Below are 16,912 nucleotides of genomic sequence, written 5' to 3' on the forward strand. Positions count from 1 at the left end.
TCATGCTTTGGCACAGGTTCCACAGCAGCGAGATTTGAACTGGTTGAGTTGGCAGAGTTTCAGCTGTTTCACCTTCTCGCAGTACCTGGTGGTGTCTCTGCATTCCGCTGGGAAAGGGGACAGAAAGGAGATGTGAAACAGACTCAGTCGTGGCCGTGGCCACCAGCTGCCTTCTGGGGTCAGACCCTTGTGCTGGAAGGGCCACCACTGTCCGGCACCTCTGAACTAGCCTTGCTCTGGCGGAGCTTGGCCATCTGCTCCCCAGGCTGCAGCTGGGCACTGAATGCTGGGGCTCTGGGCCTTTCTGATGGCCCCCTTCCTTCCTGAGGGTGGGCGGGACTGCCTCACCTCCTAGGCAAGGTGCCCTTTTCCCATGGCATTTGAGTATCTGAAGCTCTTCCTCCTTGAGATGGTTCCCAGAAGGACTAAGTTCTGCTCCACTTCGGGGTGGGCGGGGCATGCAAGTGAGGCCTGCGTGTGGTGGCAGGCCTGAAGTGTGACTCTTCCCTTGCCTGTGAAGCTTTGGTTGCTGCTTCTCTACTCTTTCCCTACTCATTCCTCTCTACTCTTTCCCGACACTGTGGTGTCCTAGTTCAGTACCAGCACAGGCTACATGGTTCTTCAATACTGATGTGGATTGGGGCTGCACACATCAGCGGTTAACACAGTAAGTCTGAACTATTTTCATGGAAAACAGTGGTCCTGAGTGTGGGAGCTGGCAAAGATGGGTCAGGCAATAACCTGCTTGTGTAGAAGAAGCAACAGGACTGTCTGTCTAGAGGATCTCCCTTCAGCATGGGGGATCTGAGACTCAGTGAGGCCCTGACTAAGGAGAAACTGCACAGCAAGCCTTAAACTTTTCCTGTTCTTTGCCTCATGCTTTGTCTCTGTCCCTGGGAGGAAGCATCTCCGATGTATTTTGGGTCCAAAGGAAGAAAAAAATAGGTCCCCACCCAACTGGGATACAAATGTGGTGCTGGGCTGAGGAGGAGGCTCTAGACTTGAGGGAGGGAATGAGTATCAGACTCATGAGTATCAGGAGGGAGGGCGCGGTCGGCAGCTCCTCGTTCTGTGGGCAGCAGACCGCGAGGGCTGCAGTGTCGGCTGAGCGGGAGCAGCTGTTTGCTGCTCAGGTATAAACAGTGCTTTCTCCCCAAGAGCCACTGTTTAGCTGTCCTCTCTGAGTGTCTGTGTGTGTGTGTGTTAGTCACTCAGTCGTGTCCAACTCTTTGTGACCCCATGGACTGTAGCCTGCCAGGCCCCAGGCTCTTCTTTCCATGGAACTTTCCAGGCAACAAGACTGGAGTGGGTTGCCATTCGCTTCTTCAGGATCTTTCTGACCCAGGGATGGAACCGGGTCTCTGGCATTGCAGGCAGACTCTTTACTATCTAAGCCACCAGGGGAGTACCGCAGCCAAACTACTGTAGGTGAGCCGGAGGATGATTTCATCCAGCACTTAGCCAAATGCACCTGGCTCTCTCAGGGGCCAGTATGGAGCCCTTGGGCCACACCCAGCCATCCTCTGTGGCCTAGACACATGTATACACATCCTCGCACACACCTTTGTTTGCCTGCATGCACCCTTCTGAAAATACCTGACTCCGGCCCTGGCTTAGGATCCCTGGGAAGGTGGGACTACGGCCCTGTGTTCAGGCTTAGTCCCTCGGACTGCCCGCTGCACCTGAGGCCTGGTGGGGAGATTGCAGGTGGCTCTGTGGGGTGGGAACATACTGTTTTCGCAGGGGGTGATGTTGCAGCGCTGCCAGTTGGCTGGCCGAGGTCCCCAGGAGCACAGGTGGTCGGGCACTGCCTTGTTGGTGCGGGCGTGCACGCACTCCACGCGCCGGGACTGGAAACCGTAGTTGCCGCAGGTCGCCGTGCAGAGAGTCCATAGGCTGACCCTCCAGTATACGTTGCAGGCTTCTGACCAGCAGTTCTGGGTGCTCACAGGCCTGTGCCAGGGGAGTGGGAGTGGCAGGGTTAGGGTCTGCGCCTCTGGGGGCTGGATCAGGGGAGGCAGATGTGAACACAGTGCTGTAAACCTGAGACTGTCAGGCGTCCATCAGGAACTCCCAGTGCTGCCTGCCCTGGGTTCTGATCTCTTTTTCTGAATTTCAGAAGACCCCTTCCTCTAACTGGGCTGCTGTCTGCTCATCTCTACAGCGTCTCTGTCCCTGCATGATCTGAGAATGAGCTTCACCAGGCTGGCGGCTGGCAGAGCTGTACTCAGGGCCTGGGACCTTAGGGGCGGGGGTGATGAGCCCTCACCCCCAGGGAAGGAAGGAGAGGGGCTGGGGACTGGGTAGGAATGGTAGGCGGAGACCCGGAGACAAGGGGCTCAGTGTAACTTCTAAAGGGAAGTGGACAAGAGGGAGAGGCTGGTGGAGCCCTTGGGCTCTGGTGCCCCCTTTGTGGACCTGACCTCCTGTCCACCCTGGGGCCAGAGCCAGTCTCTTGTGCCAGCTATTCTCCTCAGAAGAACAGCATCCTCTGTGCTCCCATCTCTGAACAAGGAAAGCCGAGCCTGATCCATTCAGTAAGCATGAGGCCACCCCGAGCTGTCTACCTTTAGGAGTCCAGTGGTCTGGAGAGGGTGGAGATGAAAGGGAGGAGCGTCTGACCGCTGTGGGAGGTTGGAGGAGACAGGTTCACTCACCGTCGTCTTTCTGCGCTGTTGACACAGGGCTGGGGAAGGGGTGGTCTGTGGCTTTCTCTTACCTCGGAAGGGCGCTGCACTGCTCTGATGGTAAGGTGATGCCATCCAGCGTCTGGCAGAAGACTTGTCTGTGCTGCACAGAAAGGCGAGGCCCGATGCAAGGCCCATTGCACTGGGAAGCAGAAAAAGGTGACATACATGTTAGCCAGCCATGGGACAGGCCGCCATGCCCAGGCTGCATAGGGCAAAAGATCCCTGTGCAGGGGCTTGTTCGAGGTGGTCAGATCACTGATTTTGCCTCTCTCTAGGCCAATTTAAAGGTTATCCATCATGTTTCCTTTTCCTAGTGCCACAATGGGATGGTTAGCTCTGCTGAATCCTGTGAGCATTCTCACATTGTTGTTGCTGTTTAGTTGCTAAGTCAGGTCTGCCTCTCTTGTGACCCCATGGACTGTAGCCCACCAAGATCCTCGGTCCATTGGATTTCCCAAGCCAGAATTCTGGAGTGAGTTGCCATTTCCTCCTCCAGGGAATCTTCCCAACCTAGGGATTGAACCTTTATCTCTTGCATTGGCAGATGGATTCTTTACCACTGAGCAAATGGCTAATGGTAGTGTGGAGGTGGTCAGAGATGTCAGCTGCCTCCCAGATGAACCGTATGCCAGCTGACTTGGCACAATGTACTAGGGATGTGGTGGTAAACTTGAGAGCTGAAGACCTCTAAGCAAGACCCCCTTCCCTCCTTCAGTCCAGAGGGTAATCTGGTTTATTCTTGCTGAATTCATTAAAGTAATGATCATTTCTTTCCTTTCTCTGGTTTCGTCTCCTCCAGGATAAACCAAAGGTGGCTGAACAAAAGTAGACTTAAGTGTGTCTAACCACTCATGGAGATGGTTAAGCTTTTCCCAGGGTTGGCAGAGCCAGCCTATCACGGCAAATATTCCCACCAACAGTGATGTCTGTACAATGAGAAAGCAGCAGGCAGGCCCTTAGCCAACATCTGCTATTTGAGTAGGGTAAGGGGACAGATACGCCTTGGAGGTCGTTTTAGAACGAAGGCTCTTAACTTGAAAGTATCTGGACTCCTAGGGATTCACAGGGGAGCTGTTAACCCTTAAAATTACAAGCGGAAATCCTGTTTTATTTTAAATTTTATTTTTTCTTTTTAGTCTTTGACCTCCTCACCTATTATTTCCACACTCCACCCCCTGCTTCTGGCAACCACCAATCTGTTCTCTGTATCTGTGAGCTTGCTTAAAAAAAAAAAAAACTATATTCCACATATAAGAGAGATTATATGGTATTTATCTTTCTGTGTGTGTGTGCGTGCGCCATCATGTAATTTTTGTGATTCCATGGACTGTAGCCCACCAGGCTCCTCTGTCCATGGGATCTTCTAGGCAAGCATACTGGAGTGGGTTGCCATTTCCTACTCCAGTCTTTCTCTGTATGACTTATTTAGCTTAGCATGCCCTGAGGTCCATCCATATTGTTGCAAATGGCAAGATTGTAGTCTTTTTTATAGCTGAATAAAATTCCATTGTGTGTGTGTATAAAGAAGATGTGTGTGTACACACACACACACACACACACACATATATATACACACTACGTTGTGTTTATCCATTCAGCCAACAATGGATGCGTAGAGGTTGTTTCTATATGTTGGCTGTTGTAAATTATGCTGCAGTAAAACATAAGGTGGAGATACATTTTCAACTTAGCATTTTCATTTTCTTTAGGTAAATACCCAGGAGTGGAATTGCTGAATCACATGGTAGTTTTAACTTTTTGAGGAATCTTCATATTGTTTTTCATAGTGGCTGCCCCAATTTACATTCTCACCAACAGTGTAGGAGGCCTCCCTTTTTTCCACATCCTCACCAACACTTGTTACTTCTTGGCTTTTTAATAATAACTATTTTGACAGGTATGCAGCTGTATCTCAATGTGTTTCTGATTAGTATTTCTCTGACAATTGATGTTGAGAACCTTTTAATGTACCTTTTGGCCATGTATATGTCTTTGAAAAAATGTATATTCAAATCTTCTGCTTATTTAAAACTGAAAAAAATTTTTTTTGCTATTGAATTATATCAGTTCTTTATATATTTTGGATATTAAACTCTATTGGATATATGATGTGCAAATATTTTCTCACTTAGTAGGTTATCTTCTCATTTCATTGATATTTCCTTTCCTGTGCAGAAACTTTAAGTATGATGTAGTTTCACTTTCACTTTTGTTTTTTGATTTTGGTGTCAGATTTTAAAAACATAAACACCAACACTGATGTCAAGAAGAGTACCACCTACATTTTCTTCTAGGAACTTTACGGTTTCAGGCCTTACATTCAAGTCTTTGCTCCATTTTTAGTTAATTTTTGTGTATGGTATAAGGTAGTGGTCCAATTTTCCAAACTACATTTATTGAGGAGGTTGTCCTTTCCCCATTGTATGTTCTTGGCTCCACTGTTGTAAATTAATTGACCATATATTTGTGGAACTATTTCTGATTGCTTTGCCTTCATTTTACTTAGAACTCTGTGGGTTTCCTGAGCCTGGATGTCTGTTTCTTTCCCCAGGTTTAGAAATTTTTCGGTATTATATCTTAAAACAGGATTTCTGCTCCTTTTTTTCTGGGACCTATATAATGCAAGCCCTTTAATCTAGCTTAACTTTCTTTCCGGCTCTTATTGGATGAGCTCTACTGCCCTGACTTCACATTTACTGACCCTTTCTTTGCTTCATCTAGTCTGTTGCTGAACAGCTCTAATATAATTTTCAGTTAATGTGTTCTTCAGCTCGGTGACTTCTATTCGGTACCTTCTTGTATTTTCTATCATTTTGTTGAATTTCTCATTCGGTTCACACATCTTTTTATTCACCCATGCTGAACTTCTAAAAGCTCTCAGGTGATGCCAATATTATTGGTCCATGAACCTCATGTTAAACAGTAACGAGGCTTATGGCATTACAAAGAATAGGGACCTGCTTGATCTGAAAATCTTTTTAGTAATTTTGCATTGGTGATATTGTTTGGATTGGCGTCAAACCATAGATTCCCACCAAACCTCCATATTCCTCTCCTGTAAGAATGAAAATGGTAAGTTTCTGACAAGAAAATTCTTTTGAAATGGTGTCATGCAAAGATCTATTCCTTCATTTTCCTATCTCTTTGAAGTTTGTGAAAACCATGCTGGTTTTAGTCGAAGTAGAACTAAGACCACCTTCTCAGTTCTAACAACCTGGCTTCATGTATAATTCAACTTTACTCTTTTTATCCAACACATTTATGAGGCACCTGTCGTGGGTAGGGAATGTGTTCCATAAAAGCATGTGTGAAGGAATGATGGCAAAAGCAGCCCTGGAATGTTTACAGGAGAATTATATGAGAGGTGGAATTATAAACGTGGCTGTAAAACACGTGCCACACCGTGAGAAATACTGTCTGCTGTCTGAGGAGTTTGGAGCTTCTTATGAATGCTGCTTTGTTGGGGTGGGGGAAGGGAGGCACCTAAAATGGTTTTTAAGTGGGAGTGTCATGATCAGCGTTACTCTTTAAAAAGATTATTCTGTCAGCAATACAGTAATTGAGTTGAAAAGTCTGGAGAAAGAAATCTAGGTAACAAATTGTGCTGAGCAAAATGAAGGCAATGGAAATGGAGAGGTGATTCCATGGAAGTATGAGTCACATGGCTTCAGGAGTAGCACTCCTTGACTCTCAGGAGTAACAGGGAGCCAGCTGAGTCTCAGGTTTAAGGACTGAAAAACTAGGTAAGAGTTTGTTTTGAAGATGTTTTGTATGAGATGTTTGTGACATATGCAAATATGTATGTTCATTAAGCAGGTGGGTATATAGATCTGTGACTTAAAACTTGAGCTGTACTGAACGCTATCCATTTGAAAGTCATCAGTACACAGGTGGTGCCTAGGAGTCACAAGTAGTATAACCCAAGGGGAGAGAAAGCATGAGATGGAGAAAAGGCTTAGGGCAGAACCTCAAGGGACACTAATTAAACTGCGGGAAGAGGAGAAAAAGAGAACATAGAAAATGTATTCACAGAGACCAATACGGAGAAGGCAATGGCACCCCACTCCAGTGTTCTTGCCTGGAGAATCCCAGGGACAGGGGAGCCTGGTGGGCTGCCATCTATGGGGTCACACAGAGTCGGACACGACTGAAGTGACTTAGCAGAGACCAATAAAGGAGTTTCCAGAAAGGAAAGGGGGTCAGTGGTATCAAAATCAAAATGCATCAAAAAGAACAAAGAAGTGGCCAGGACCCAGTGGAACTTATAGGCTGCACTGGTGATCCTGGAAAGGGCTCTTTGAATGTGGCAGTTGGCACTGAAGTCAAACCAGCAATGAACTGAGATACAAACAAGAGAGGAGGAAATAGGGCTCTTAGACAGACACACTCCTTCAAGAATTCCTGATTGTGAGGATGTCAGCAAAATGGCAGGGTGGGTAGCTCTAAGTCCTCGTTTGTACACAAACATCAAAAAGCTGCCAGAAACTGGCTAAACTAATCTTACAGGAATTCTAAAAAAGTTAAAGGCCTATAGCAACTTAGAAATACCCAATAAAGAAAAATCCATCTTCAAAACACTAGGAAAAATTGTGGAGTTTTGAGAGAACACCCAGTGAAATCAGTGAAGGTGTGCATAGGCACAGAGAAAGTGGATTCAAAGACTGGGAGGGATGTCTGTTTTTTCCAGTGCCCAAACCCCAGCAAGGAAGTTTTGGTCTAGACGTAGTGGCAGCAGCCCATTTTTCTTCCACCATCTCTAGGGAGCAGAGATGATCCTAGTTGCAGTGTGCAATGTTCTAACCTATCAGAGAGCTACCTGAAGGACTGGTCTGTCTCTTCTAATTCAGGTGTCAATTGCCATCCTCTACATGTGAAAGCTGCAAGGGGACTATGGACTCTTGGGGCAAGAGATCACAGATGGAGACATGCAGTAGGCTACCTAAGACCCTGAGGACAACCTGAGGTGAGACCATCTTGGAAATTAAGACGTTCAAGAGCAGCTGTATATAAAGAGGAATTCTTAAAGTCAGAAGCAGCCCCAGGTAAGACATATGCTCAGAAAAGACCTCAGAAGACCTTATGCTTTCATCTCAGGCTGATCCCTAGGTTCAGAGAACACCCAGCTAGCTAATCAGTGAAGGTATGCACAGGCACAGAGAAAGTGTATTCAAAGACTGGGAGGGATGTCTGTTTTTCTCAATGCCCAGTTTCCCATTATAAGTCATAAGCACATCAAAGAAATAGGAAATCATGGCCCATTCAAGGAAGAAAGTAAAGTGGCAGAGCCAGCCCTAAAGAAACACAGCATCACATGTATTAAAGACTTTCACACAACTGTCATAAACATGTTCAGAGATCTAAAGCAAAAAATGAATAAAGAAAGGAAATCAGAAAAATGTTATGTGAACAAAATGAGGATATTGACAAAGTCAGAAATTATAAAAATAGATTTGGAGCTAAAAAATACTTATCTGAATTGAAAATTTCATGAGAAGAGTTCTACAGCAGGTTTGAAGAGACTGAAAAAACAATTAGCAAGCCTGAAAACAGTTCAATTAATGTTACTGAGTCTTAGGAGCTCAAAGAAAGAAAGTGAAGAAAATGGGACCAACATATACAGATTTTACCTATCTAACTCTATGAGTCCTAGAAGGAGGAGAGAGAGAAAGAGGCAGAGAAGTCATTTGAAGAAATAATTGCTGAAAAATCCCCAAATTTGATGAAAACTACAAACCTGAGACATTATAATCAAATTGTCTTACAAAGAATTTTGAAATCGACAAGATAGACTCATCAGGTATAAGAGATCCTCTCAACAGGCTTAGCAGATGATTTCTCAGCAGAAGCCCTGCAGGCTGAAGGTAATAGAGTTATATCTTTAAAGTGCTGAAAGAAAAAAAAAACAAACTATGTGCTTAGAATTCTATACCCAGTGCAACTGTCATTCAGAAATGAGGATAAACGTAAGATTTTCCCAAATAAGATCAGAGGAAGTTCATTAACCACTATGCTTGACAGCAAGATACATGAGAGACCCTTAGGTTAAAATGAAAAGATGTGAGATAGTAGCTCTAAACCATATGACATGGCCAGCAAATATAAATACATGCTGAAATATAAAAATTGGTATTATACTTTTGTTATGTAACTACACTTTTTATTTTCTATAGGATTTAAATGACAAAATGCATTAAAATGATTATAACTCTGTTAGTTGATGTACAGTGTATAAAGATGTAACTTTTATATTATTAACATAAAGGGGAAAGGTTCTATAGGAATAGTTTGTGTGTGCTTGATGTTGCTATAAATAAAAATTAGATTATTATAACTTTAGAATGTTATATGTAAGTCCAAGAGCAACCACAAATTAAATATTTGTAGACTGTATTCCAACAATAAAAAAAAGGAATAAAAAACATCACCTAAACACAAAGGCAATAATGAAAGTAATGAGCAGGAGAAGCTATAAGACACCTAAAACAAATAACAGTGGCAAAAGTGAGTCCGTCCTTATCAATAATTATTTTAAATGGAGGAAAAAAAGTCTCCAATCAAAAGGCACAGATTGGCAATCTATCTACAAGTGACTCACTTTTTAATATAATTTAAAAAATTACAGTGTTGTGCTTCTGGTATATAGCAAAATGATTCATATATGTGTTGTATATATATCTTTCATATTTTCATCATAGGTTGTTACAAGATATTCAATATAGCTCCCCGCTATAGGTCCTTCTTGTTTATCTATTTTAAAAATTAATTAAAATTTTTATTTATATTGGATATGGGCTTTCCTGGTGGCTCAGATGGTAAAGAATCTGCCTGCAGTGTAGGAGACCCAGGTTCAATCCCTGGAGAAGGGAATGACTACCCACTCTAGTATTCTTGCCTGGAGAATTCCATGGACAGAGAAACCCGGTGGGCTACAGTCCATGATTGCAAAGAGTCAGACATGACTGAGTGACTAACACTTTCATTTTCAGGAGGAGAAGAGAGAGGAAAGGGTTACAAATATATTTGGTGAAATTATGGCTGAAAAATTCGTGAAATTGAAGAAATTCCCACACAAATGAACCCAAAGAGATCCACATCAAGACACATCATCTGAAGCAATAAAACAACAGAGATGGATTTGGAGGGTATTATGCTAAGTGAAATAAGTCAGAGAAAGATGAATACTGTATGATATCACTCTTATGTGGAATCTGAAAAATATAAGAAACTAGTGAATATAACAAAAAAGAAACAGACTCACAGATTTACAGAGCAAACTACTGATTACTAGTCAGGTGAGTGAAGGGGAAGGGACAAAATGGTAGGGAATTTAGAGATAGTAACTATTATGCAAAATAAGCTATGAGACTAGATTGTATAATGCAGAGAATATAGCCAGTGTTTTGTGATAAATATCAATGGAGTATAGCCTTTGGAAGTTGTGAATCACTATTATATATCTGTAACTTTATATAATATTGTACAGCAACTATATATTTCACATTATTATGATTGATTAACAGTGTTGTGTTTCAGGTGTACAGCAAAGTGATTCAGCAATGCATATACATTTATCTATCCTTTTTCAAATTCTTTTCCTGTTTAGGTTATTACAGAGCACTGAACAGAGTTCCCTGTGCTATACAGTGGGTCCTGTTGGTTATCTATTTATTACTTTTTACAACTGGAGTATAATTGGCTTCCCTAGTGGCTCAGACAGTAAAGCGTCTGTCTGCAATGCAGGAGACCCGGGTTTGATCCCTGGGTTGGGAAGATCCCCTGGAGAAGGAAATGGCAGCCCACTCCAGTATTCTTGCCTGGAAAATCCCATAGACCGTGGAGCCTGGTAGGTTACCGTCCATGGGGTCGCAAAGAGTCGGACACGACTGAGTGACTTCACTTTCACTTTCTTTCATAATTGCTTTACAATGTCATGTTAGTTTCTGCTATACAACAGTGTGAATCAGATATATACATACACATACACATACATCCCCTGCCTCCCACCCACCCTTCTAGGTCATCAGAGCCCTGAGCTGAGCTCCCTGGTTATACAGTAGCTTCTCACTAGCTATCTGTTTTACACATGGTAGTGTTTCTATGTCAATCCTACTCTCCCAGTTCATCTTACCATTGCTTTCCCTCTCTGTGTCCACAATGTCCATTTCTCTATTCCTGCCCTGCAAATAGGTTCATCAGTACCATTTGTCTACATTCCATATATGCGTTAATATATGATATTTGTTTTTCTCTTTCTGACTTACTCTAGGTCCATCCACATCACTACGAATGACCCAGTTTTGTTCTAGAGTAACGTTCTGGACTCCGAATATTGACGGCTGAGCAACAGCCCATTGTGCATGTGTACCACATCTTCTCTGTCCACTCCTCTGTAGACGGCCATTTGGGTTGCTTCCCTGCCCTGGCTATTGTGAACAGTGCTGCAGTGAACACTGGGGTGCATGCATCTTCAAACTATGGTTTTCTTGGAGTGTACGCCCCGGAGTGTGATTGCTGGGTCATATGGTTTTATTTTTAGTTTTGCAAGGAACCTTCATGCTGTTCTCCATAGAGGTTGTATCGATTTACATTCCTAGCAAGAGGCTCCCTTTTTGTCACAGCTTCTCCAGCACCTATTGTTCATACTTTTTGATGATGGCCATTCTGCCCGGTGTGAGGTGAGGTCTCGTTGTTTAGATTCGCATTTCTCTATCAGCCAGCGATGCTGACCATCTTTCCTTGCGTTTGTTGGCCATCTGGATGTCTTCTTTGGAGAAATGTCTATTCAGGTCTTCTGTCCATTTTTTGATCGGGTTGTTTGTTTTTGTGATTCTGAGCTGCATGAGCTGCTTGTATATTTTGGAGATTAATCCTTTATCAGTTGCTTCATTTGCAAATATTTTCTCCCATTCTGAGGGTTGTTTTTTGTCTTGTTTAATTAGGTCTCATTTGTTTTTATTTTCATTACTCTAGAAGGTGGTCAAAAAGAATCTTGCTATTATTTATGTCAGAAAGTATTCTAGCTATGTTTTCCTCTAAGAGTTTTATAGTTTCTGGCCTACATTTAGGTCTTTAGGTCATTTTGAGTTACTTTTGTATGGTGTTAGGAAGTGTTCTAATTTTATTTTTTCACATGTAGCTGTCTGGTTTTCCCAGCACCACTTATTGAAGAAGCTGTCTTGTCTCCATTGTATATTCTTGCCTCCTTTGTCAAAGGTAAGGTGCCCTTGGGTGCTTGGGTTTATCTTTGGGCTTTCTATCATGTTCCACTGATCTACATTTCTGTTTTTGTGCCAGTACCATACTATCTTAATTACCGTAGCTTTGTAGTGTAGTGTGAAGTCAGGGAGCTTGATTCCTCCAGCTCTGTTTTTATTTTTCAAGACTGCTTTGACTATTTGAGGTCTTTTGTGTTTCCATATAAACTGTAAAAAATTTTTTGTTCTAGTTCTGTGAAAAATGCCATTGGTAATTTTATAGGGGTTACATTGAATCTGTAGATTGCTTTGGGTAATACAGTCATTTTCATAATATTGATTTTTCCATCTAAGAACATGCTATATCTCTCTGTGTCATTTTTCTTATAGTTTTCGTCTTTTTTATAGTTTCCTGCATACAAGTCTTTTGTCTCTTTAGGTAGGTTTATTCCTAAATATTTTATTCTTTGAGTTGCAATGGTGAATAGGATTGTTTCCTTAATTTCTCTGATTTTTTTTGTTGTTAGTGTATAGGAATTTTGTATTCTTCAGCTTTACTAAATTCATTAATTAGCTCTAGTACTTTTCTGGTGACATCTTTAGGATTTTCTATGTATAGTATGTTACCTGCAAACAGTGACAGTTTCAAAAAACTGAAAACATTTCCCTTAAGATCACAAAGAAGGCAAGGATGTCTACTCTTGCCACTTCTATTCAACATGGTTTTTGAAGTCTAGCCATGGCACTCAGAGAAGAAAAAGAAATGAATTCAAATAGGAAAAGAAGTAAGATTGTCACTGTTTGGAGATCTACAAGGCAATCTGCTAAGATTCAATGCAGTCCCTATCAAATTACATTGCAATGGCATTTTTCACAAAACTAGAACAAAAATTCTTAAAATTTGCATGAAGACACAAAAGACCCTGAATAGCTGAAGTAGTCTTTAGAAAGAAAAAAAGAGTTGGAGGAATCAGGCTTCCTGTTTTCAGATTATACTATTAATACAAAGGTACACAGTACAAAAGAATACGGTACTGGTACAAAAACAAATATAGATCAATGGAATATAAAGCCCAGAAATAAACCCATGCACCTATGGTTGATTAATCAATGACAAAGGAGGCAAGATTATACAATGGAGAAGTGACAGCCTCTTCTATAAATGGTACTGGACAGTTACATGTAAAAAAAAAAAGCTTGGATACTATAAAACTCTTAGGCAGAATCATCTATGTTTTCCTCTAACATAAATTGCAGCAACATCTTTTTGGATCTACCTTCAGTGAAAATAAAAACGTGCTGTGCTGTGCTTAGTTGCTTAGTCATGTCCAACTTCTTTGTGACCCCATGGACTGTAGCCCACTCTGTCCATTGGGATTCTCCAGGCAAGAGTACTGGAGTGGGTAGCCATTCTCTTCTTCAGGGGATCTTCCCAACCCAGGGATCAAACCCAGGTCTCCCACATTGTAGCAGATTCTTTACCATCAAAGCCACCAGGGAAGCCCAATAAATGGGAACTAATTAATGCTTTTGTGCAGCAAAGAAAACCATAGCCAAAATGAAAACACAACCCATAGAATGGGAGGAAATATTTGTAAACAATGCATCCAGCAAGGGATTCATCTCCAAAACACACAAAAATAAACAACTCAATCAAAAAACTGACAGCTCTAATTAGACATTGCTCCACCGAAGAAATACAGCTGGCCAAAAAGCACATGAAAAGATGCTCAACACTACTAATTATTACAGAAGTGCAAATCTACAATGAGCTGTCACTTTAGCAGAATGATTATCATCATAAACTCTACAGAAAATAAATGCTGGAGAGGGTGTGGAAGAAAGAAAGCCTCCTATACTGTTGGTGGGAATGTAAACTAGTACAAGCACTATAGTATGGGGATTTCTTAAAAAACTAGAAGTAGAACCACCATATTACACTATAACCCCATACCTGGCCATATATTTGTAGAAAACCATAGCTCAAAAAATACATATATCCCATTGTTCATTGCAGCAGTTCTTACAGTCGCCAAGACATAGAAGCATGATGAATGTCCACTGACAGAGGAATGGATTAAAAAGAAAGTATAAAAAGAAGGAAATAATATCATTTGTGGCAACATGAATGGACCTAGAGATTATCATACTAAATGAAGTAAGCCAGAGAGAGAAATACAAATATTATGATATTGCTTGCTGTGGAATCTAAAAAAGATACAGAATGAACTTATTTTCAAAACAGCCTCATAGACTTCACAGACAAACTTATGTGTATCAAAGGGGAAAAGTGGAGGAGATAAATTAGGAGACTGATATTCTGTAATAACCTTTATGGGAAAAGAACTTGAAAAAGAGTGGATATGTGTGTGTTTGTGTGTATATATATATATATATATATATATATATATATATATATATATATATATATATATATATATATATATATATAACTGAATCACTTTCTGTACACCTGAACTAACATAACATTGTAAATCAACTATTCTGCAATATAAAATAAAAAGGAAGATTTCAAAGAACCTAACCTTAGGCCTTAAGGAACTAAAATAATTAAGGGCAAACTAAATCCAAAGCTAGCAGAAGGAAGGAAATGATAAAGACTAGAATGGAGATAAGGAATAGAGAAAATCAGTGAAGTCAAATGTTTGCTCCCTCTAAAGATCTACAAAATAGACAACTTTTAGCTACATTGACTACAAAAAAGAGGACTCATTATTAAAATCTGAAATGGAAGTGGTAACAACATTACTACTGATTTTATAGAAATAAAGATTAAAAGAGTACTATGAACTGTACACCAACAAATTGGGTAACCTAGGTGTAGTGGACAATTTTCTAGAAACATATAACCCACCAAGAGTGAATCATGAAGTAAAAGTATGGCTAGTAAAGAGACTGAATCAGTAATTAAAGACCTCCCAACAAAGAGAAGCCCTGTACCAGAAAGCTTCACTGGTAATTCTACCCGGTATTAAAATAATTCATACCAATTCTTGTCAGACTCTTCAAGAAAACTGAAGGGCAGGGAACACTAACACTGCCTAATTCATTCTATGAGGCCAGTATACCAAAACACTATAATAAAACTAAAGAACAATATCCCTTCTGACTATTGATGATGAAATCCTGAACAAAATACTAGCTAACCAAATTTAGCATAATAAAAGGATTAAAAAGGATTATATGCCACGAAGTCATAGGATTTATTTTTGGAATGAAAGGATGATTCAACATATGAAAATCAGTCACTGTTCTATAATACCGCATTAGCATAATGAAGAGAAAAAGCACGTGATGATCTCAACTGATGCAAAAAAAAAAAAGCACATGACAAAATCCAACAGCTTTTCATAATAAAACATAAAAAACTAGGAGTAGAAAGAAACTACCTTAAGATAATAAAGACCTAACAACTAACATCATCCTCAATACTAAAGACTAAAAACTCTTCCCCTAAGATGAACAAGAATGCAATATTTAGCATTCTTGTACATATTATTGGAAGTTCAGACCAATTAGGCAAGAAAAAAGAAAACCATGCAAGTTGGAAAGGTAAAGAAGCAAAATGACCTCTGTTCAGTTTACAAAGATACATAAAAACTCTTAAAATCCCAATAAATGAATTCAAAGTTGAAATACAAAAATCAGCATTTAAAAACCAGGTGCATTTCTATACATGATTGATGAACAATCTGAAAAGGAAATTAAGAGAACAATCCCATTTATAATAGCACTAAGAAGAATAAATCAAGAAGTGAAAGACTTATACATGGAAAACTAGAAAAAGAAATTAGTCACATAGCTGGAATAATCTGCAAAAAAAACAACAAAGTTGGAGGTTTTGTACTTCATAATTTCAAAACTTACTATAAATTTGGAGTAGTCAAAACAGTGTAGTTCTAGCTTGCAGAAAGATATATAGACCAATGGAATGGAATAGAGAGGCTAGAAACAAATTCTTGCATATATGGTCAGATGAAGTATGCCAAGAGCTTTCAATGGGGAAAGGACAGTCTTTTTGACAAATGGTTCTGACAAAACTGAATAGCCTCATAAAAAAGAATGAAGTTGGAGCCTTACTTTACACTATATAAAAATGAACTCAAAATGAATCACAGACTTTAAATGTAAGAGTTAAGTGTAAAACTGAAGAAAACAGAGGAGGAAGAGCTTCATGTTACTGGATTTGGCAATCATTTCTTGAATATGACACTGAAAGCACAGGAAACAACAAAAATTAGATAAACTGGATATCATCAAAACTTAAAGCTCTTCTTTATCAAAGGACACTATCAGCAGAGTAAAAAGGCAACATACAGAGTAGGAGAAAAATCTCATAAAGGATTAATATTCAGAAAACATCAAGAAGTACAATTCAACAAAACACAAAGCCTTAAACAGACATTTCTCTAAAGAAGATCTATAAATGGCCAACATACACATGAAACTATATTCAACATCCCTAGAAATTAGGGAAATGCAAAGCAAAACCACAATGAGATACTACTTCACATCCACTAGGATGTCTATTATTAAAAACCCAGAAAATAACAATCATTGAAAATGTGGAAAAATTGAAACTTTTGTGCACTGTTGGTGAGAATGTAAAATGATAAAGCTGCTATAGAATACAGTATGGCAGTTCCTCAAACACAGAAGTACCATATGATTTAACAATTCCACTTCTGGGTATATACTCAAAAGAATGAAAGAAGACACTTGAATACATATTTATACATGCATATTCAAACTAGTGTTATTCATAATAGCCAAAAGATGGAACCAAACCCATTCATTCAATGACATGTATGCATAAACAAGATGTGCTATATACTTAACACTGAACTATTATTCAGCCTTAAAAAGGAATGAAATTCTGATACATGCTGCAGCATAGAGGAATCTTGAAAAGATGAATAAAAATGACACAAGGCAGGCACAAAGGGACAGATACTATATGATTTGACAAGTATAGTCAAATTCATAGAAATAAAGGAGAATAGTGGC

At 40.3% G+C, this 16,912-nt stretch overlaps 1 protein-coding gene across 1 annotated transcript in view; it reads right to left on the reverse strand.

Moving 5' to 3' along the window:
* Positions 1–16,912, reverse strand: part of ADAMTSL1 (ADAMTS like 1) — a 1,100,541-nt gene continuing 1,083,629 nt past the window's right edge. The window contains exons 28-30 of the mRNA XM_052645042.1: positions 2,720–2,829; positions 1,733–1,953; positions 1–107 (exon numbers count right to left, since the gene is read on the reverse strand). Coding sequence (XP_052501002.1) covers positions 1–107; positions 1,733–1,953; positions 2,720–2,829 — 438 coding nt within the window. The remainder of the gene's footprint in view (positions 108–1,732; positions 1,954–2,719; positions 2,830–16,912) is intronic.

This window comes from Budorcas taxicolor, chromosome 8 (assembly GCF_023091745.1).
Source record: "Budorcas taxicolor isolate Tak-1 chromosome 8, Takin1.1, whole genome shotgun sequence".
Classification (NCBI taxonomy): domain Eukaryota; kingdom Metazoa; phylum Chordata; class Mammalia; order Artiodactyla; family Bovidae; genus Budorcas; species Budorcas taxicolor.